The following is a 21,731-nucleotide window of genomic DNA, read 5'->3' on the forward strand; positions in this document are numbered from 1 at the left end:
GTGGCCGCCGCGGCCGCGGCCGCCGCAGCCTGGGACACGCTCAAGATCAGCCAGGCGCCGCAGGTGAGCATCAGCCGCAGCAAGTCGTACCGCGAAAACGGGGCGCCCTTCGTGCCGCCACCGCCCGCGCTGGACGAGCTGGGCGGCCCGGGGGGCGCCGCGCACCCGGACGAGCGCCTCGGCGCGGCCGGTGGCCCCGGCGGCGCCCCGGCGGCGAGTAGCGGCACGGGCGCCGAGGACGAGGAGGAGGAGCTGCTGGAGGATGAAGAGGACGAGGACGAGGAAGAGGAGCTGCTGGAAGACGACGAGGAGGAGCTGCTGGAGGACGACGCCCGCGCGCTGATCAAGGAACCGCGGCGCTGCGCCGTGGCCGCCACCGGAGCGGTGGCCACCGCCGCTGCCGCCGCGGTGGCCGCTGAGGGCGGGGAGCTGTCGCCCAAGGAGGAGCTGCTGCTGCACCCAGAGGACGCTGAGGGCAAGGACGGCGAGGATAGCGTGTGCCTGTCTGCGGGCAGCGACTCAGAGGAGGGGCTGCTGAAGCGCAAACAGCGGCGCTACCGCACCACGTTCACCAGTTACCAGCTGGAGGAACTGGAGCGGGCCTTCCAGAAGACGCACTACCCAGACGTCTTCACCAGGTACGCGCGAGGGGTGGTCGCAGCGGCAGCGGCTGGAGGGAGCGAGTGGGTCCGGGAGAGGGAAGGTGGGCGGGCAGGGGCCCCGGGCTGGGGCAGGGACTCCGCTCCTGGACTCTACCCAGGCGCGCCCTCCCAATGCACCCACCCCGTTGACCAAAAACTACTCCCCCCCTCCCCCCTACTCCGGGCCTTAAGTTTAGACTGGGATGTTTTTTGTTTTTAGTCCTTCCCAAGGTCTCTCCAGTTTAATTTTTTCAAATTACGAGTTTTAGTTAGAGAAAAAGAAACGGCCTTTCCAAAGGCCTCCCGAACACGCCACCTTGGAGACGTGCGCACCCTTGCGCACACACTCAGGGCCCCGGGCGCTACGGTCCGGAGTCCGGGCCAGGTCCCAGGCGAGGCGCAGGAAGCGCTGCCGGCCCTCGCCGCCAGAGCTAAACAGGGGCTATTTTGGGCCGCCGTGTGGTGCGATCGCCATCCCTGCCTGATGCCCCGGGCGCCTGCTGGGTATCAGTTAACGCAGTTCGCAGTAAAGCTGCCCGTGCCTGCGGAGAAGGCCGTTAAAAAGATCCGAGTTCTGTCATTTGAGGACTCCTGAAATAACCGAAGGAAGTCAAAACGGGGCAGTGTTTGGTATCTGTACAACTGTGGAGGCACCGGCCATAGTCTTCCCTTCTCATCGCTGCCCTCTCTCCCTCCACACACATTAAACCCAGTGTTGGTTTAATGTAAGCGGGTTCACAGGGGCTGGCACTGATTGCTGGAAGTCTGGCAGGCAGTAGACGGAACAGCTGGGGGAATTTTTCTCTTTGGACGGCTGTCCAACCCGGGTTTTTCTCCTAGTTACGCTCCACTTCACACTCGCCCGGGTTTTTTGGGGGGAAAGATGTACCTGTGAGATGACTGGGCCTCTGAAGGCCAGCTTATTAATCCTACCTGGGGCGCCGGCCTGGCTGGGGGCCTTCCTCTCCCACCCCAAGGCTTAGGTCTGGCTCGGCGAGGAGCCACGGTTAGGGCAAACTTTCCCCAGCGGGGAGGGAGAAAGAGATGGGTGCTTGCCTAGCGTTGGGCTTGTCAAAGCTCGAGCAGCACCTTCGCATGAGGCGTGTGCGGCTTTTCAACGTGCACTTTAGTAGCAGCGGAAAGCTGTCCGCCCCTTTGAACCGGAGGAGAAATCGCTCAGTGTTCAGGAGGCCCGAGCCAACTCGCAAGTGTAGTTGGTCTAGCCATTAATTGCCAAACTGTCTCCTAATCAGAAACGGAAAAGAGTAGATTTGATGCGGGGCAAAGGCACTGAACTTGATCATCCCCTGAGCTAAACTTGGTCCTCCCCTCTTTCATCCAGTCCCTTCGTTACCTTTAGAAAAGAAAATAAATTTTAAAACAATTGTGTCTATCAAATAGCTAACCGGCCGACCTGCTTTTCTTCATTTATCACACGTGTAATTCAAAAGAAGAATATGATGTGGTGTCGCTTGGCACCCAGGTCTGCCCTTCTTTAGCTTCTCCAGGGGAACCAAAGTACATGAAGAGGGGCAGCTCCTTTTCGCCACCCCGTGCTCACCTCTTTCCGACCCAGGGGGTTAGTTAGAGCCCCTTGGTTCCCGCCCGGATCCAGCCGGGAGTGTGGTTTGGGGGTTTTAGATTTGCTGATGCTCACTGTAGCAGAAGGCAGAGGGAAGCTCTCCAGTGAACCGGTTTTCTCCCAATCCTGAAGTTTCAGGTGTGGGCCAGGGGCACTGCCAGCAGTGCAGACCCAGGTCCGAGGCTGGGGCGGCCCCCGCTCTTTCATATTAGCGAGCGGAGGGCCAATTATTCTCTGCGCGCTCGTATTTTCGGTAAACAGGTCGTAAGCCATTCTACAGCATCTTAATGGTTTCCTATTTGCCTTAATTGTCGCAGTAATAACTGCAATGACGGGGTAGGGTTTCAGTTAAATTGACTTCCCCTGAGATGGGCAGGGTTTGTAGTGGGCACTGGAGTCAGGAGGTGCGCAGAATTTTGTTTAATCGAAAAATTACCCCACTGAACTCTTAACAAGCTTAACATATCTCCAGAGGGTAATGGGGAGTATGACCTAAAGGGGTGAGGGAGGGAGGATGGCGGCGGAGAGAGAGAGATGGAAGGAAAGGCGGAGAGCTGGAGAGAGAGAGAGAGAGAGAGAGAGAGGGAGGAGGGGGAGAGAACATTTTTTAAAGAAGGCAGAAAGAAACCAAGAGGGCGAAAGAAATGTTTTTAGTTGGGTGCTGAGTTCTCCCATTTACTATTAGGACAAAAGAGGCTATAATCACTGTGTGTGTGTGTGTGTGTGTGTCTTGTCTAACTCTGGCTTAGAAGTGAGAGAGAATCCGAGACTTAGAGACTCAAGAAGTCACCCCTGTCACTCTTGAATATAATATGATACAGTATAATAGATAACATCCTATATCTGGGAGTGTGTTGCGTTTTTACGTCTTCAGTCAAATAGAAGGCACTCCAATGTTGAAGGGATGGCGATGCCTAGGTGTGTGGGGTGAGACCCTAATGGAGGAGGCTGCCAGCGAGGGAAAGGGGGCTGACGGGGGTTGCTGGAGCCTGCAGTGACCTCCTGCCTGTGTGTTGCTTTCTTATAGGGAGGAACTGGCCATGAGGCTGGACTTGACTGAGGCCCGGGTCCAGGTGAGCTGCACTGCAGAGAGGGAGGAAGGGAGGGGCAGCGGGCTGGGGGGAGAGTGGAAGAGAGATGGGTCGATGGATTGGAGGGCTGTTGAGAGAACCCCTTCATAAAATGAAGAAAAGCAGAATCAGAAAGATAAACCCAGACACTCACACACAAAACTATATTAAAATATGAACACCTGGGAGGTTGAAGGGGAAGATTTCGAGGTTTGGGAGCCTTGTGGAAGGAGTCCAGGATCAGAAGAGGGGTTTCAGGGTCCCTGAGACTGCAGTTCAGAAGCCCCCTGGTCCACAGCCCCTGTAGGAAACAATCTGCGAACTGAACTGACTTCTCCTGATTGAAATAATGGGATGGAGCATGGATTTGGTTGTTAGACAAATCCGCTCAGCTCCAAGCAGGTATTTGGCTGCGATTAAGTCTCCAATCGGGCTTCATAAAAGCCCACTTAGTGCTAGAACAAACAGGGCCATTTGAAGGCAAAATGCTGTTTGATTTCCCCTCTGCCCGCACAAGGAGCCGGCTAATGCTATTTGATTTCCCATTTTTTATAGCAATGAGCCCACATTGATCTAATAGGGAGTGAGTGCAATGCTATTAAAGGTGTTTGCAGCCCCATACCAGAGTGCATTTCCGAACCCAGGCCTCATAACCAAAGAGACGATCAACACTGGGCAGCCCCGACGGCCAACAGAAAACAGATGTCCCTGGGTTAGGAGCTGAGTGAATCACTTTACAGTCAAAATCAGGTGCTGATAAAGCACAATAAATTCCATATGGCTCATTTAATACACAACAGCTTCTTGCATTAGAGGGCTAATGATGAGGCCTGTCCCCTCCTTTCTGTTGACACATTTCTCCATTGTCAAACAGAGATGTGACAGCAACTCCGCATTTTCAGCTCAGGGGAACGAGTCGTGGGAAAGTTAAATAACTTTTAAAAAGAAAGAGAGCGCCCCCCTCCCCTTCTCCTCTCTCCCTATTCACGGGAGAAGATGTAATTAAGTGAATATGAATTATTAGAGTCCTTTCGTTTACCTTTGGGGGGCCTCAGAGGTATTAATTCAATAATGAGGAATTGCAGGGGGACATCTTGATAATTGCAGTCGAGCCGGGAGAGCGGATCCATCTGTAGAAGGTTTCCACTTTCTTTGAGGGCATTCTGCCTCCACTGTTCCCCCCACCCCCCCACCCTTACTCCTTTCACTGCCCTCGAGAAGGGGTGGATATTGTCTAGACAGATTTGGATACACAAAAGCTGCCCACCCAGCCCGGTCCCATCTAGTCTTCCTTTTTCAAGTCTCTGAATTTCCACACTGGAGTGTTTCTGTGATTCTCAAATAGATTATTTGAGGGCTGTGAAATGTTACGGATGGGCCCCCTTTGGGCAGAATTTTACGTAATCAGCCGACTTGGATTCTTGATTTTTCTTGCCCTAGGTGGCTGTCTAGAAGTCAAACGAAGCCTAGATACTAGTGCTAGTAACGACAGCCCCCACTGTGTATATCTGAAAGGCACAGATGTCTTAAAAAAATTTTAAACATTTTCCTCTGGGATCATTTACATTACATTTTAATATAACTCCGTATAGCCCTGGAGTTCATTCTTAATTTTTAGACTTGTGTGCAGGCATAAACCCAGTCCTAAAAATATTAATGCCTTCAGGGGAGAAGGAGCATATCTTCTCAGCTGTGGGTGTGATGAGCAGGTCACATAAAAATAATCTCATGCTCCTAGGAGTTATTTTTAGACTATGGTAGCTGCCATATTTCAGGTAAAGGTCTCTACGAAAACTGCTTTCTATTAACAATTAGCAAGATACCTTGTGCTGAAAACCTCCCCCAAGCCTAGAACTATCTTATTTAAATAACCTATTTAAACCACATCCCCAGAAGAAATAAAGGACCCGTTCGCTAGCTCTGAATATGTGCACAGTCTACAGGTATCCTACACTCTGGTTTCTGTGTCCAGGTATTGCTGAATACCTGGTCCCCGCAGTCAGTGCCTTACTCGGCAGAACCCGGCCCTGCATAGAGCCCCTGCAGATAGCAGGCTGTGTACCCCACACTTCATTTCAGGGAGAACTGGGCCCCTAAACTGTATGCCTGTTTGCTAGTTACTGTGGCCATTTCTTCCCTCCCTCCCGGTTCTCCCCAAGCCCGAGAACCCAGTGTAGTGCTCATAGGCGTTCAATAAATATTTCTGGAAAGATCAAGTGAACCGCCTCCCCGATTCCCTTTTCAGTGCAGAGCAAGAATTTTGCCACCTCTTGGGTACACGTGAAATAGGCAAAAATAGCTGATTTGAGGCAGAAAGCTGATGAGCACTCTTCTCTTGGTGGCTGCCTGGTCCCAAGAGTCACCACTGAATGCCAACTTCTGCATGCCTTATTCTGCTCGTTCCTCATCACAGCCTTATGAGGAAACTTTTATTACCCCCATTTTACAGATTAGAAAAGTGAGGTTCAGAGAGGTTTAAGTGACCTGTTTAAAGACACACAGCAAGCAAACGGCAGCGCAGACATTTAAACCTTGGTTTCCTCACTCCTGAACACACGAAACTACTTTTCCTTAAAAACTGGAAAGGAACTAGGCTGGTTGAAATATCCACTGGAGAGGGTTCACTTGCCCAGTGTTTCCTGCTCGCTTTAAGTTGGGCCCTCTTTCACTGCCCCTTTGGCCCCAGACGTGTCCTTGAACAACCTGAGGCCAGAGAGGGGTGAGGTGGGCGCAGGCCGCAGGGGAAAAGAGGCAGGGCCCGCGGCGCGCGGGGAAGAGGCGGGGGGGGGGGGGGGGGGGGGCCGGAGCCTCGCCGACCCCGGCCTCTTTCCGCTTTGCAGGTCTGGTTCCAGAACCGTCGGGCGAAGTGGCGCAAGCGGGAGAAGGCGGGCGCACAGACCCATCCTCCGGGTCTGCCCTTCCCCGGGCCGCTCTCCGCTACCCACCCGCTCAGCCCCTACCTGGACGCCAGCCCCTTCCCCCCGCACCACCCTGCGCTCGACTCGGCCTGGACTGCCGCCGCCGCCGCCGCTGCCGCTGCCTTCCCGAGCCTACCTCCGCCTCCGGGCTCGGCCAGCCTGCCGCCCAGCGGGGCGCCGCTGGGCCTGAGCACTTTCCTAGGAGCCGCCGTGTTCCGGCACCCGGCCTTTATCAGCCCTGCGTTCGGCAGGTAATACGCGGCTTCGGGGAGTCTGTCTCTCTCATACACGCACAGAGGCCTGGGTCCAGGGAGGAGGCTGGAGACGGGTAGGGACTACACACATCTTTTCTCTTTGGCTTAACCTCAGCGACTTAGCCAAAGAAAATAATCTCTAATTTTGCCTTAAACAATGTGGATCTTGAAGGGAATGACTTGGGACTGAGCGGCAAAGGGAAAGGCAGTGACGATAATAGCAACCGTGGAAACTGGGAGTGTTCAATGAAAGCTGCACCAGTACAATTTGAAGGCAGCAACAGCCCAGGCCGTAGGTGATATGTGTGTAAACGGGTACAGGTGTAGGCCACAGAGCCAGAATGACTTTTCAAGTTTTGCAAAAATCCTTCCTCATGCCCCAGAGCCTGGCAACCAGAGGAACACAGCCCTGGCCCCCACAGGAGCCCTGGAGCCACGGGCCCTCTGGGTGCAAAGGATTCTTTCTTCTTCCCCAGACTCTATCTTCCTTGTCATTCAAGTGACCCACTGCCAACCATACCCCCGACCCCCATATATACAAACCCTGGCCCCCCCAAAGCGGCACAAGACAACGAAAGAAAAGAAACAGTTCATCATATGTTATAACTCCCTTTCTTTAAATGAACATCGAATGATGAAATTAAAAGTCTGTATAATCACACAGACAAAGAAACAAAGGAGAGATGTATTAAGTTGGAAAGTGCAGTGAAAATAAAACTGAATGCAGCTTCAATGATCTCTCTTTGGGAGAACAAAGAAATAATAGATTCATCCAACTGCATAGCCACTTAACAAAAAAAATCATCTGGAGAAAATGTTCAAAAAAGACTCAGTAAAATTAGTTTCTTGTAACAAACCAATAAAGTAAACAGAAAGTGCGCTGAAGTGTAGTGACTCAGTTTACCTAGTGGAACCAGGGCATGTTACGCCCCCTCCAGGCCACACTTTATTTCTTTCTGGAAAAAATTGTTAAAGTCCTCTGCCCCTCGCTCTCCACCCTCTCCTTTACCCTTCTCACAACAAATGACTTGTAAAAGCTGGCAAACCACGGCTGGAGTGCCGGCTGCCAGATTTGGAGAGGCTGGAAGAGGAGTGCGGTGCGGGTGGTAAAAATAACAGAGGTGATAACAGAGGTGGAGGGTGGGCTTGGGAGAAGCAGGAGGCGCTCCTCGAGCCCAGGTGGGCTCATTTCTAATCGTGGAAACCCTGAGTTGGCCTTGCGGGGGCCCGGAGCCAAAGCCCTGGGGGGAAGCGGCGGGGGTAGGGGTGGTGGCATTGAGCGTCAGGGGCGGCTCGGGCCTCAGCTGCTAGGTCATAGGTGCAGTGCGAAGAGAGCGGAGGCGCCGTGCGGGGCAATCCCGGCGCCTCCCGGAGGCGGTGGCGCGGACTGGAGTCCCAGGCTTGGGCTTCGCCGTGCGCCACGCGCGGAGGTCGCGGGTCGGGGCTCTCTGGGACTAAAGGCTGCAGGGGCGCAGGGAAGGCGGTGGGGGAGAGGTGTCGCCGCTCCGGGACGCGGGGCCGCTGGCTGGTTAGAGCCGCCTGGCGAGCGGAAATCTACAGGCGGGCGCCCCCACCCTCGCGGTCGTCGGCCGGGCACTGGCAGCTCAGCCCGGCGCGGGAGGGCGGCCTCAGCGGAGGGAAGGCCGGCATACAAGACCGGTGTTTTCAAGGTAAAAGGAGCCCCGGGCCGAGAAGGCGCCCTATATAGAGAGTACAAAGTGGAGCACAGGTCTTGATCAGTTTTGATCCCACGTTCTCCTTCCTTTCTCCCTTTTTTCCCTTCTCCTTTTCTCTCTTCTTTCTCTTTGTCTCTCTTCTTCTCTCTCCTGGCAAATAGTATTACAGGCAATTGGAGCTCCTGGTCTAAGAATACACCCCCCTTCTTAAGCGAAAGCACAGAATCCGCGCAGTTGGGCCATGGGGTTTTGAGACTCGGGGCTTGCCTCCGCCGCGGCTCTGTCCCCTCTGTCTTTTTTTTCCCCCTCTGTTGGTTCCCTGCTCCAGTAAACCCTCTCAGAGCACCCCAGCCTCCCGACCGCGGGTCCAGCTACTCCCCAGCCCGCGGCCCACCCGGGCCTGCGACTCCCCGCCCCAGCGGCGGCGCCCCTCTGCGCCCTTCTGTGCCCTCTGCTCCCCCGGGGAGAGGCGGCGGGGAAGGCTGCCCGAGGCGCTGCGCGCAGCTCCCGGGGCCGTGACCGCGCTGTTTGCTCTCCCTGCAGGCTCTTTTCCACCATGGCCCCCCTGACCAGCGCGTCGACTGCGGCCGCGCTGCTGAGACAGCCCACGCCGGCCGTGGAGGGCGCGGTGGCGTCGGGCGCTCTGGCTGACCCGGCCACGGCGGCCGCAGACAGACGCGCCTCTAGCATAGCCGCGCTGAGGCTCAAGGCCAAGGAGCACGCCGCGCAGCTCACGCAGCTCAACATCCTGCCGGGCACCAGCACGGGCAAGGAGGTGTGCTAAAGGCTGCCCTCCACCCTCGCGCCCCAGGCGCGATCCGGAAAGGTCACCTCACTCAGCACCACTTAAGACCAAATGGAAACAGAGGACCAGCACACTCCCGAGACGGCACTGAGAGAGCGCAGCCGCCTTCGCAGCAGCCTGGACGCGGGCAAGGCAGCCCTCGGCGCTACCGGACGTGGCACCTCCTCGGCTGGCTGTCCACCCGCCCCTGCCCCTGCCCCTGCCCCTGCCCCTGCCTCTGCCCCTGCGCCTGCTTCTGCCAACCTCGCTCCAACTCGAACGTCCACTCTCTCCCGTTCTTTTACTGAAAATATCCGGGAGGTTTTTCTCCCTAAGACACCTGGTATTGAAGTTAAAAAATTTAAAAGCCCAACCTCTCTTCCTCCTGACACCCTACTTAGCTTTTTTTAAAATTTTCCTAATAGCATTTTGGCGCTCTAAGTTTATCTCCCCAGCGTGGGCCCCGGCTCCGGGCCGGGGAAGCGAATGCGAATCTGTAAGATAGCTAACAGTGCACTTAACGGAAAGGGGCGTCTTGTTCTTGTTCTCTTCTTTATCATACACCAACCAAGGTTTTTATATCAAACCAAAGGGAAATACTCTGCTAGAATATGGACTGTTGAAGTCACCAAACTGTGATTATTGATTCTGTACATACCATTGTTATTAAAAAAAAAAGAACAGAGCTTTGTATATTTGAAATGTTATAACGCAATTGCACTCAGCGTGGTATGGTAAAAGTTTGTCCTCTTGTAGATTCTTACTGTGTTGTAGATACGGTAGGGTTCCTAGACAAATATTTATGTACTCAAGCCCTTTATTTAACTTATTAACTGTAGAGGCTTCCGAAACCTTCAAGGTAAAGGCAATCGTACAGTACTTTTGTGTAATGTGTAACTGTTATCACTTTTCCTTGCTATCTAGTGGAGAAGTGTCACGCTCAAAATAATAAAATATATATATATATGTTTAACAAAAGGAAGTGTGAATACTCTCTACAGGCTCTGAGGGGACAGTAGTAGGGAGCCCCCCAGAGGCCGGGCGTGGGCTCCTGCGCCCCGGCACCTCCGGGGTTTATCTGAACTCGCGTTTTCCTGGCAGAGGCCCCTGGTTTGAATCTGATCCTCAAAGGATCCGTAGGGTTTCCTACGAAGGTTAAGATCGCTGCCGCCGCGGCGCTTTCCACGAGCATCTCGGCTTTCCCGGGTCGTGTCGCAGCGGGAGCTGGGGGGCCCGGGGCCCAGAGATGGGGTGGGCTTGAGGGAGGGAGGGTGTACCGTAGGCATTGTTGACGGTGAAGACAGAAATTTGAAGCGAGCGGGAGTCTTGGCTCGGAAAACGAAGGAAACTGCTTGTGGAAAGTGCCACGTACAAGGAAGTGCGCAGTCCGAGATGACAGGTAATGGCGAGAGCGAGGAGCCCAGGCGCTGGCTTCCGAGGGGGCGGGCTCCACGGTACACGCGCGGGTAGCAGGGTGTGTGTGTGTGTGTGTGTGTGTGTGTGTGTGTGTGAGAGAGAGTGTGAGAGAGAGTGTGAGAGAGAGAGAGAGAGAGAGAGGGAGGGAGGGAGGGAGAGAGGGAGGGAGGGAGGGAGAGGGAGAGAACGCAGGAACAGTGATGGAAAGGCAGCGAGGGGTATCCAAGTGGCAGATCTTAACTCGACAAATGTCATTACATCACTTATCCAGGCATTGGGAAATGTATATACTTAAAAAAAAAATCTAAACAACTCAGGTTTCGCGAGGAGACCCAAACAGATTTGCAGTCTGCACCCTCCTGGGCGCACCCCTCGCCGGCGACGACGGTACCTTCTCCCTCCCCCGGGCCCTGCCTGCGCCCCGCCGGGTGACCGCTCGGTGTAAGCCCGCCCGCGGGGGCCGGGTCTCGCCAACGCTCCCAGGGTGATGGGAAAGGGAAGAGAAGCTTAATTAGTTTCAATTTGCAGTAATTAGCGCGCTGGACCTTTGGGGAGAGGGGCAGGCGTGGGGGGGGGGGTGCGGAATGCTGCGGCGTGACGAGCGCGGCTCTCGGAGCCGGTGCCGCCGCCCCGCCAGGCCGCGGGACAGTCGGTCGCGGCGGGGGTCGCAGGCGTGTCTCCGGGCCGGACCCGCCGGGCTCCGCGCGCGCTCCCCGGCCGCGCCCCAGAGAAGGGGGGGCGGGCCCTCTCGCGGCCCAGGGCGCAGGCGTGCGCGGCCGAGGGGCAGGTGCGGGGGCGGGCAGAGGTCAGCGGTGACTCGGGGGTGGGCGACGCGCTCTGCAGCTGCCGCGCTCCGGCTCGGGCGTCCTCGGTTCACCCGCCGGGCCGGAAAGCCGCAGCTCCCCGTCCCCCGGACACCTTGGGGAGCATGCTCGCGGGGTTCAGGGCTGAGGGGGCTCCCCGGACCTTGGCCGTCGACCTTGGCATTGAGCCACCCGGCCCCGGCCCTGGGCTTGCGAGGGCGGCGCTCGCAAGCGGGGGCCCGGCCCGGGGCACCGGGAGTAATCGCCAACTACCTTCGCTCAGCCCTTCTGCCGCATGCTCCTTTCTCGGGGTTTGCAGGCCCGGCGGGAACTTTCTAGGACATGCCCCGAGGTCTGAGTGTCTCAAGCCTTCAGACTCCACAGGGTCTCCTGGGGTGAAGGCCGCTTTCCTGGGGTGGGCAGGGCTACTCGGGAGTTTTGGGTGGGGGGGGGGGGGGGGGAAGGGGGGGGGGGGGGGGGGGGAAAGGGCTTTTTTTTTTTTTTTTTGGGTGATCACTATCAATTTTCCGTCGATTTTGGCTTTTTGTTTAGGTAGCGGATTTTTTTCCCCCCTCCAGGCTGCCAGTTGGATGGTATACGAGAAACAGTACCATTCTTCCTGTTAATGAAGTCTTTTTTAAGTCATTTTTTCTCATTTGACCCTTCCATGGAGCAGAAGCAAATTGCGTGAAATTACCTCCAAGGATTACATTTATTACTGGCCAATGAGAACCCCTTGCCTTGTTTTACAAACTCTTAATCCTATGTCATTCTGATGCCGCAAACAAGCCCGGTCCTGGGCCTCCTATTCTTTCAACTTTCCCCAGCTGGAGGGACCTCATTCTGCACTTAATATTCCCCATAAATATCACACGCTAAAGACCCCCTGACTTCCAGCAAGTCCACATTAAACATGTGACATGTCACGCATGACAAACTCTGAGTATCTTTTCAAAGCAGCATTAGAAGCAAAGAAACCAATTTTCTTCTCCTTCCAAACCTCCCCAAGTGCTGAATGATGGGGATTGGAAAGAGCCACTGGAGCGTACTTAGGGGGATTTTATGAGATTTTCCAGAATGATTTAATCTTATTGTGAGCATTATTAATGAATGGCAACCCAATTTGGCCCCAATATCTGGGAACGCGGTCACAATGCTGGGAGCGGCTGACCCCCCCCCCAACCCTAAGCAAACCTCTTCCACCCTAGAGGAGGCCGTGCAGAGCCCAGGGGAGTCCGGGAGAGCCCCTGTGATGGGGGTACTGCTGTTCCCTATCACACCCAGGCCGAAATGCCCCACCACCCGCCTTCCCAGGGCCACCCCTACAGCATTTTGGGTAAGGGGTGAGGGAGCCCGGTCTGGCCTCCGTGGGAAGGATGAGGGGAAAGGCTAAGTTAATTTGCTACATTTTCAGACAGGCTAGCCAGATCCGGAATGAGCCCCAAAAGGCAAGGCAAGAAGGGAGCAGTTGGCAAAGTATTTTCAGAAGGTGCCCCTAAGTGTTCTTCCGTCACCAGCTACCCATGGGCTGGACTGTGGACAGTTAGGGAGGACAGCTTAGGTTTGTGTGAGAAAGATAGAAAGTGGATGAATTAAGGAGAGTGACCGCCAAAAGGAAGGTTTTGGGACTTGAAACTCAGTCTTCAGCTAAAGTCACCACTATTGGTCCTGGCCAGTTTCCCACTTTTTTTTCTCCTACTACCCCCGCCGCCCATTGGGACAAACACTTATTATTATTGGTTTTGATCTGTAATGCCAAGAGACAAGGCACTTGTACTTCTCTTTTTCATACCATCTTGAGTGCAAAGATCTTACTAGAATGGAAAAGGGGCTGATGTTAGAGGAAAGGAAATTATACGTAAGTTACTTCAACTTGCTTTTAGAGGAGAAAAATGTGTACGTGAGCATGCACGTACGTGTATACACAGAAGTGTGTCTGAATGAAGGGAGTCTTAAATGGGCCCTAAAATGGTATTTTGGAACACCGAGTTCCACGGAGCAATTGCTTATGTATTTAAGTGACAGTGGCAGCCTGGCTGGGGGGCGGGGAGAAGAAAAGCTGTCACCTGACTGGGGCGGGGTGGGGGGGGGAGAAGTATTTTTCAAAGGAAAAAGTTGTGTTGTCCCTAGACGTGATTAACAGTCCAGTTTGAAGTATACATTTTTTCCTTTAAAGAAAAGGGAGTGATTACCAGTTGTACGTTAAGAAATGTCATTCAGTAATTTTTATTCATTCTCTGGAAATCTTCGTAAAAGTCTGAATCATACTTCTACAAGCAGCAATTTTGTTAATCCAGGGGGTTATTACTCTGGGCCCTTATTAGGTTCTACACCACTGCCAAGCAATCCTATAACCCTCTCAAAAGAAGTTTACCTCCCTGTTATAAAACCAGTAGTGGTATTTATACTGTGCAATAATTAGTGTATTACTTGAATCCACTAACACGTTCATTTTATCTCTGCACAAAACCTCTAGTCTGCTTATAGAAAGCTTGTGCCTCCTTTGGTGCTGGTAAAGTGGTGAAAGAGTGAATTGAAGGCTGGTTGCACTTTCTCCTTTTGCCTCGCCTTAATTCCCATCTCTTTTTGCTCTCATCCAATTAGCACAGTGTATTAAGCGGTTTATCATCTCATAGTCAGCTATTGAGAGAAACAAGGCGAGCACTTTGCAATAGAACCTGCGCTCCTTTGACACCCTCAGGTACTTACATATTCCACTGTGCTATGAATAATAGAGGAAGAATGGAGCGCTAATTCCCTCATCAAAGAATGCCTTGTCTGCTGCTTTGCTCAACAACACCATTCTGATCAAAAGAAAAGCAATAAAGCTTAGCATAACAAAACGAAACCTACTTATTAGCTTAGTGGTTAAATTAATGCAGAGCCGCTGCTATTCAAAACCAAGGTTTGAAAACAGCCTCCAACAACCTGATAATGCTGCCTTCGGGATGAAGGAATTTTAATCTGAAATTTGAGGCTGGCTCAGATGAGTTAATCTATTAAACTGCTATAAGGAAGCTCCACAGCAAACCGTTCAATTAAGAAATATTTAGGTGAGCAGTGAGAGAGAGAGAGAAGGAGAAAGGAAAGGCGAGGCGGCTTAAACTTTGGGATGAGAGATGGGGGAACTGAATTGAGGGTCTGGGGTTCAGTGTGTTTTTCACAAAACCCTGACACAAGATAGGGAAATCTGCTTTTGGAGTTTCTTTATCTTTGCATTACTTGCCAAACTAATTTAAATGCTATGTTCGAAAAGGCGTGTTGAGGTGTGTCTGTATGTGTGTTGTTGGTAAGAGGAGGTATGGGCTGGAGAAGGAAGTGGCTGTGAGGGGCAACGAATTCATCCCCTTTCACCAGCCTGTCCCAAACTCCAGTCTGTCAACTTTGATTAGCCCCACGTCTTGGGCAACAGTCTCGAGACGAACCCCGTCTGTTTCCTAGACAAATTAAAACCTTAACTGAGCAAGCTCTTGGACGATTTTCAACTTGTGGCCTCCCCTGTTCCCCTTTACATGAAGGAGAGTTGAGAGCAGGTTGTGACCCTTGCTAGATAGACGTGCTCCCTGTTGTAGGCAGACCCTAAATTCAACAGGAAACATGCCCCTTTCAGATGGGTTCCTTTAGGGCACTAAAGGAAATTTAGCCTATTTAGTCTGGCCCACAGCATTTAGAATGCCAAGGTTTAGAAATCAAGACACTTCGTGGCATATCTGGATTCCTGGCTTCTCTTGAAAACCAGATCGTATGGCCACCCTGGGCTCTGTCCCTCCCAGAATTGCTGAGTAGCTGCTGCCCCCTTTGGACGGGACATGGCCACTTGGGTTTACCAGGCCCTGCCACTCTCTAGTGTGAACCCAGCCTGTTTCACTTTTATCACCTGAGCTTAACACTCGTGCCAGGGAGCCTGTGGAGACATACGGGGAGGCTCCCCCTTGACAAAGAAGTGCGTAGCATCTCTGTACCCATGCGCTGACAACCGATGCAAATCAGGGAGTAGAAACCTTTCTCAGGGAAAAGCGACCATGCCATGTTCCAATCTTCCAACAGAGAGATCCAGTGGAATTCACAGAGTTGCAGTTTCAACTTTCTATAAAATCCTGGAAGCCTCACATGCCTCCTGGAATCCTTAGGTGCCTCTCAGAAAAGCCTCTTAACTAACCTGGAGTTACTGATCTGAATTAAAAACCATCAACCACTGTGTTAACTCTTCGGGAACTGTACTAAGAAATGTCTGACTTTCTATGGACTTTCTACAGAAATGGTTGCTGCCCTCACCGTGATTACAATCTAGATGCAGGGACAAGAAGCAGACCAGTGAGAACCTGTTTCTGTCTCCTGGAGTTTTTTTTTTAGTGATTTGTTTTTGGTTTTTTTTTTGTTTTTGCGGTACGCGGGCCTCTCACTGTTGTGGCCTCTCCCGTTGCGGAGCACAGGCTCCGGACGCGCAGGCTCAGCGGCCATGGCTCACGGGCCCAGCCGCTCCGCGGCATGTGGGATCTTCCCGGACCGGGGCACGAACCCGTGTCCCCTGCATCGGCAGGCGGACTCTCAACCACTGCGCCACCAGGGAAGCCCCTCCTGGAGTTTCTTGATGAGCAAGTTGAAGATAACCCTCTATCTGTATTTACCATAATCACCCCAGGTCCCAGAAATCAAGGAAAACGCGCCTTCTCTTCGGAAAGCAAAGTGGGAGTGTGGGCTCAGGAAGCATACATTAGAGAACCGTCTCTATAACCCTCTACGGTAACAGCAAGGAAAAACCACCTAATCCTTAGCTTCCCAGAGCAGCCTGGGTGCTGCAACTTCTGATAGGTTGCAGAGCCTGCGGTGCCAAGGCATTAATTAATTAACCGACACGGCCATTAACCCAGTGTTTCTACTTAGAACCTGAGTATAGGAGACAGAGGAGAAATGAGGAGAGGGTGAGGGAAAGAAAAGAGAAGGCAAAGCAAGATACAGGGCAGCGTCACCTCCACTGCTTAACAAGTAAGCCTTTACTAGGGTCCAAGCCGGGTGACCTTTCTCCCAGGAGCCATCAGCCTTGCTTTCCAAAAGGAGACAGCACTGGGCTCTCGGCTTAGCTCTCTTTAGCTGTCCAAGTCAGCAAAGCACATGAGAAGCCATACTTCATCTCTTAAAGGACACAAAGTGCATGGAAATGCCACTCAGAACACTGGAACATACATCACACCGAGGATCTCTGAGTGGAGACCTGAGCGGGCTGAGGTTTGGGAATGGGATGGTCTCCAGTCATCCCTTACTCCTGGCCGCCCTCTCCAGTCCAGTCTTCGCACCTGATAAGGAGTCACTGCAACTGATTTCCCTTTAGAAAGCTTTATTCCGAAGTGAAAGGAAAAGCACAGCATATGTTTCTTTTATGAAAATCCATAGGTAGATATTTTTTAAGAATATAGCATAGTTGTACAAGGGGTAATATGTTTTGTTAGTATAATCTTACCAAGAACGTAAGAAAGGAAAGACTGATACGTTGAAATACGTTTGGCTTCTGGCAAAAAGGCACCGTTCTGAAGAAATGAGAAAAATAGCGCCAGGGCCGATTAACCATCTCTCCCCCCAGTTTTTCTGAATATAACACAATGATCCTCACCGCAACCTATACACATTTTTAATGAAATGCTATAGGATGTGAAATTATTTAACATGTGCTTTCCTTTTGTATAAACCTTTACCTAGATTTTCTACTTGAGGAAATAAAAAAGGAAGGTGAGTGTAAAACGGCTGCCCAGTGTGCATGTACGCGTGCATGGTGGGCTTTGGAGAAATTCAATACACAAGTAAGCTCTGTTTAATCTATCTAGTCAGTGCAAGGCTTCTAAATCTCCCCCCTCGGCCACCTATATGACAGAAAGACTGAAAAGGATAGCCACTCCTGGAGCCCGCAGCCCGGGAAGCACTTGGGTTCAGACTGGATTTAACTGGCCCGTGAAAAGGCAAAGTGTCAGCCCTCCGACCAAGCTCCACGAACCCCCCTCTTTCTGGGGGCGCCTCTGCTGAAGGTCCTGGGGCAAAGCTTGGGGCGACTTGCATCCCAGCCACTCTCAATTTCTCTTCCCTCACCAACCCCTCCCCTAGAAATCCAGTCCCCAGTGCAAATGTGACGCAGCCATCTCCAGGTGGTGTTTCGACAGCACGAGGTATACTGTCAGGGGAAGGCGGTTTTGCTGTTCTCTGGTGCTTGGCAGATTAAATATTTTTGCAGTTCCTTCGCCCTTAATAATCCCCCTCCCAAGCAACATCCACACAAACATGATATGTAGTCCCAAAGGAAAAGCGATGCAGGAGAAGCAGCCAGGGCCACGGTGCAGGTGCCGAGGATGCGGGTCTTCCTTCCACCGCCCCCGAGCGTCCACTTCCGGGAACCCCTCAGGACCGCACAGCACAATCGGCAAAGAGTTTGCTGAGATTCACTTCGGAGTAGCCACTTTGGGACAAGAACTGCTCTGCTGTGTTCTTGAGTTTTCTATAGTCCTGAAGAACTTTGGGAGTAAAAAACTGCTTCTTCAACTTATCTAAAAAGAAATAAAAGTAAAAGGATTACAAGTCTCAGAGGCAGCTTCTTTTAAAGAGCATTCAGTATTGCTCAAGTACCAGAAGCAGGGGCTGTGCATTCTGTTCTCACCTCCAGGTCAGATGTCCTCACGGTCCTGTGGCTGGTCTACCCCTGGGGCCAGTCCCATGCCGGGGTGGGGGTGGGGAAAGGACCCCAAGATTCCTCTGTAGAAGCCTTTCTTCTTTCCCCCTGCCCGCCACTTCTCAGTACCTAGCTGACTCAGCGCACCGGGGACAGAGCCACCCTCGACTGACGACTGACGGGAACTGCAGGTGCACGGCCGTGAGCGGCAAGCGAGGTGAACTCCACTCCCAGACACCGGGTTCGCGGCACTGTCAGCGCACGCACACAACTGCATGCGAAGTTCGGGTGTGGCAGGAACTAGTTTGTCTCAAAAGGAAGGCAGAGCCTCCCAACTCAAACTCCCCAGATCAGCTGGGCCGAGTTAGTTTCTTCTAGTCCCTTCCATCTGCGTCCCTCTATTACACAGAATCTCCTCTGCTCAGAGGCGAGGGGTAGGCTGTCTGGAGAGTACCTGCCCATTGGCAAGATTGCTTTGTTCTTCTTTGTCCACACTGTGTGCCCGTGAACTTGAGGGGTGCAGCCGTCCTTCCTCTGCTCCTTCCACCCCATTCATCCCTGGCCTTAGAGAAGGGTACTCTCAGCCGGAGAGAGAGGGTCCTTCCTTTCCCTCCCCAGGGTGTGAGACCTCTACATTTGGTTCTTTGGAAGGAGCACTGGGCAGAGATACCCAGGTCTGGTCTTTTGGGGACGGGGGTGAGCCCTGGGGTTGCCAACCCTGCCCAGAATGGTTAAGATGATACAGCTTTTGTTCAAAGCTGCTCAGGAACCCTGTGAGGTGTTTGGAGAGGCCCTTCTAAAAAGAATTCCCCATCGGACGGCTGAGGAAACTGGGCGGTTAAGTCACTTGCCCCAGGGCACATAGCTGGAGATCTAGGATGCAGAAACAGCAAACCCAGGTAGCCAAAACCCTGAGCCCACGCTCGGCAAGGCTCACTGTGCCCCGTGCCCCTCACTGTCCCTGCACCCCGTGTCACTGCTCCCAGATAAGAGACGGGCAGGCTCCCAGATGCTGGCCTGGGCCAAGGAGGCTGGGGGGAGCGAGGCTGTCCCGCGCCCCGGGGTAGGAAAGCATCGGGAAGGAAACACGGAAGGGAGTGCATATCAATCACCAAAAGAAAAAACCCCTCGGAAACAACAGAGCAACAGAGAAGTCTACAAAGCACCTGGAAAATGAAAACTTGGTCTCCAGGTTTTTGTTCCTTAGCTACACATTCGTGTTTGTTCTCCACAACCTTTTCTAAATTACATCAATTGCCTTTCGAAAAACAACAACAAAAAGTTTTGTAGAGAGGATTTAGATGCCCAAAACGGGTGGAAAGAGGTGAGAAGAGAGAGAGGGGGCGCATCGTTAAGCGAGGAGAGAGACACTTTGAGTTCTAATTATCGGAGTCTGGGAATACACAACAATGGCCCGAGCAGTGGCTGGGAATACACAACAATGGCCTGAGCAGTGGCGGCCCGAGGCCAGCGCCCCATGCATGTGAATGACACAAATGCATGTGTGACGGGGAGAGACATTTACAGAGCTGTGGTGAGACGGAGCAGGGGAGGAAGAGAGAGGGCACAGCTCCTGATGTGTTTACCTCCTCTGCTGATGGGATATTGACTTTTCCCACCAGGTTGGTTAGAAAGGGGACTATTTACGCTGCTACACAGCGGAGTTAGAATGACAACCAGCGTCACTTGGTGCTCTTCCTCGTGAAAGACAACTGTGACCGCCAGCATATCCCATAGCCGGTCAATACAGCCCAGGCACCATTCCACGCCGGTTAGAGATGCAGAAAAAAGCTCCTACTTGCTTCCCCAATGAGAATTGACTCAATAATGTTTGGAAGGTCTTCTAGGAAACAGAACTGCACGAGCTGTCACAGGCCACATCGGGGGTGGGAGCTGAGGTGGGGAAAGGGCTCACCCCTTCTTCGTGGCTTTTCTCTCCCTGCTTTGGGCACCTGGGCCACCCACGTTAGGCTTCTGTCACTCTGTTGCCCTTAATGCTACACCCACCCGCCACTTTAGAACTCAAGGGAAAATCCCAGGGTTAAATGGTGGAAACCAGTTCATGTAGCTGGTAGAACCTGATTCCTTCACCCTGTTCCAGTTTTGGGAGTCAGGGAAGAGGCCATCTCACGAGCACCTGACCCGAAGCAACAACTGCTAAAAGATTTCAAGAGGACATCAGGCAAGAGGCGGAGAAGACGTGCAGCCATCCCGTCCCACCCACAGAGATGCCACTGGCCATGGCTGTTGCTGTCTCAACAACCAACAAAAAAATCCAAACTTCAAGACAGGGAAGGAACACACGAGCACACCAGCGAAGTATACTCTAGTGGACTGAAGTAACACTGGAAGGCACTCATCTTAATACACCAGCAAAGCGAATCTACTTTTCCTGGGAACAACATTTGAGGAACATGTATCTACAGCTTTTTTACCCTGGTCCTTTCTACATGATGATTCCTTAGGGTTATACACTCATTACCAAAAATATCCTGTCCCCAAGCCCTATGAAAACAATGAAAACCGAGTCAGACTAGACTATTAACTATTCACACAATATTTTATCAGACAAGAAAATGAACTGCTAATTTAAAAGTTGGTTTCTACTAAGTAGAGTCTAAAACCTCAAAATCATGCAAGCTACAGTATTTTCTACATGGGATGAACTAGACCGTCATCTGCATGTTGAACTTGTCTTAAATATTTCATTTAAAAGTCAACTGATCAAATAAGATGTCAGAACTATTTTTTTAAAAAGTGGAGTATTCTCTCATCTAAGGAAACCATCTCTATTTCAGATATTTTATTTCCGTGTCAGTAAACTGAAAATCTCTTTTCAGCTTTACTCTTTGTAAAACCCTTTTTGGACTTAACGAAACACACTGAACTAGAAAGCACGAGGCAAAGACATTTTAACATCGCCTACTGGTTATTTTATTTTAATTAAGGCAGGCTTAGGCACACAGGCAGCAGCCGTCTCTGTTCTGAATGTCTGTTTCATTTATTTCCGTGCAAAGGTATCAAACAACAGTCAGTTATAATTGATTCTGTCAGGTGTTATACAGTCAGTCATAATTGTCTCTGTGTAGAGGTGTGTCAATTTACTATATCTGAATTAAATATTCTGTCAATTATGAAATCAGGTAATAATTTCAGTCAGTGTTTTAATTGCATGGCTTCCCACCATACCGTTCTCTGATTTCCCACCTTTTCTAATCCGTAGCCTCCCTCCCTCAATGCAACGTGAGCTTTGCTATAAGGTGTGGAACGCAGGAAGCTTTGGGAATTTTGAAAGAAAACCTCTTTACAATTTAAAACCATCCGACCCATAGAGAGCTGTTGGAGCCTCTAGCCTGGCTGTCTTTCTCCTGAATATCAATCAATAACCGAGTCTGGACAATGCACGGGATCTGAAAGATCTCAAGTGACATCCCTGTTTCAAAGACAAACACATTTAGGGCCCCAAATCAAATGACAAGTATTAAACATTTCTCCATCAAAATAAGAAAGAAAAAACATCCATCTCCCATTGAATTCTTATTTAGAAAAAAATTTACAAGGCACAGTGCCAGGCACACACAGCATACGATGCATTCATCAACTAACCAATGCCTAGAGGACCACTGTCACCTGTTAAATCACGTCTTAGATGTTAAAATATTTCTAAGGGCTGAAGAGTCTTTCTGTTAGTCCACTATCCAGCTCCAGTCCTACTGATAAATAATTATCTTCCATTTTTTTTCTCTTCTTTTCTGTTGATACCACAATACAGCCTTCCAACAGAATAAAATATCCATGGTTTAGCTCGAGTGCTCTACTGGGCTGATCTGACAAGTATTTAGAAGTGTGATTATAATTCTCTCCGTCACTGGTCTGGTTCACGTTCAATAAACAGAGGCTTTCTGCGGCCTGGTGGTGGCGAACAGCGCCCTTCC

The 21,731-nt window shown here is 51.7% G+C and overlaps 2 protein-coding genes across 4 annotated transcripts in view; one reads left to right on the forward strand and one right to left on the reverse strand.

Moving 5' to 3' along the window:
• ARX (aristaless related homeobox) overlaps window positions 1–9,012 on the forward strand; it is an 11,499-nt gene extending 2,487 nt beyond the window's left edge. The window contains exons 3-6 of the mRNA XM_027096721.1: window positions 1–638; window positions 3,251–3,296; window positions 6,134–6,462; window positions 8,685–9,012. Of these exons, the coding sequence (XP_026952522.1) occupies window positions 1–638; window positions 3,251–3,296; window positions 6,134–6,462; window positions 8,685–8,925 (1,254 nt within the window). The 3' untranslated portion in view covers window positions 8,926–9,012. The remainder of the gene's footprint in view (window positions 639–3,250; window positions 3,297–6,133; window positions 6,463–8,684) is intronic.
• Window positions 9,013–16,563: 7,551 nt separating this feature from the next.
• POLA1 (DNA polymerase alpha 1, catalytic subunit) overlaps window positions 16,564–21,731 on the reverse strand; it is a 304,165-nt gene continuing 298,997 nt past the window's right edge. For 2 of the 3 annotated variants that reach the window (XM_027096726.1, XM_027096723.1), the window contains one exon: window positions 16,564–17,674. In XM_027096726.1, the coding sequence (XP_026952527.1) occupies window positions 17,529–17,674 (146 nt within the window). In that variant the 3' untranslated portion in view covers window positions 16,564–17,528. The remainder of the gene's footprint in view (window positions 17,675–21,731) is intronic. The other variant, XM_027096725.1, reaches the window with a different exon arrangement.

This window comes from Aethalodelphis obliquidens, unplaced genomic scaffold, assembly GCF_003676395.1.
Source record: "Aethalodelphis obliquidens isolate GAN/ISIS:26980383/991018 unplaced genomic scaffold, ASM367639v1 scaffold107, whole genome shotgun sequence".
Taxonomy (NCBI): domain Eukaryota; kingdom Metazoa; phylum Chordata; class Mammalia; order Artiodactyla; family Delphinidae; genus Aethalodelphis; species Aethalodelphis obliquidens.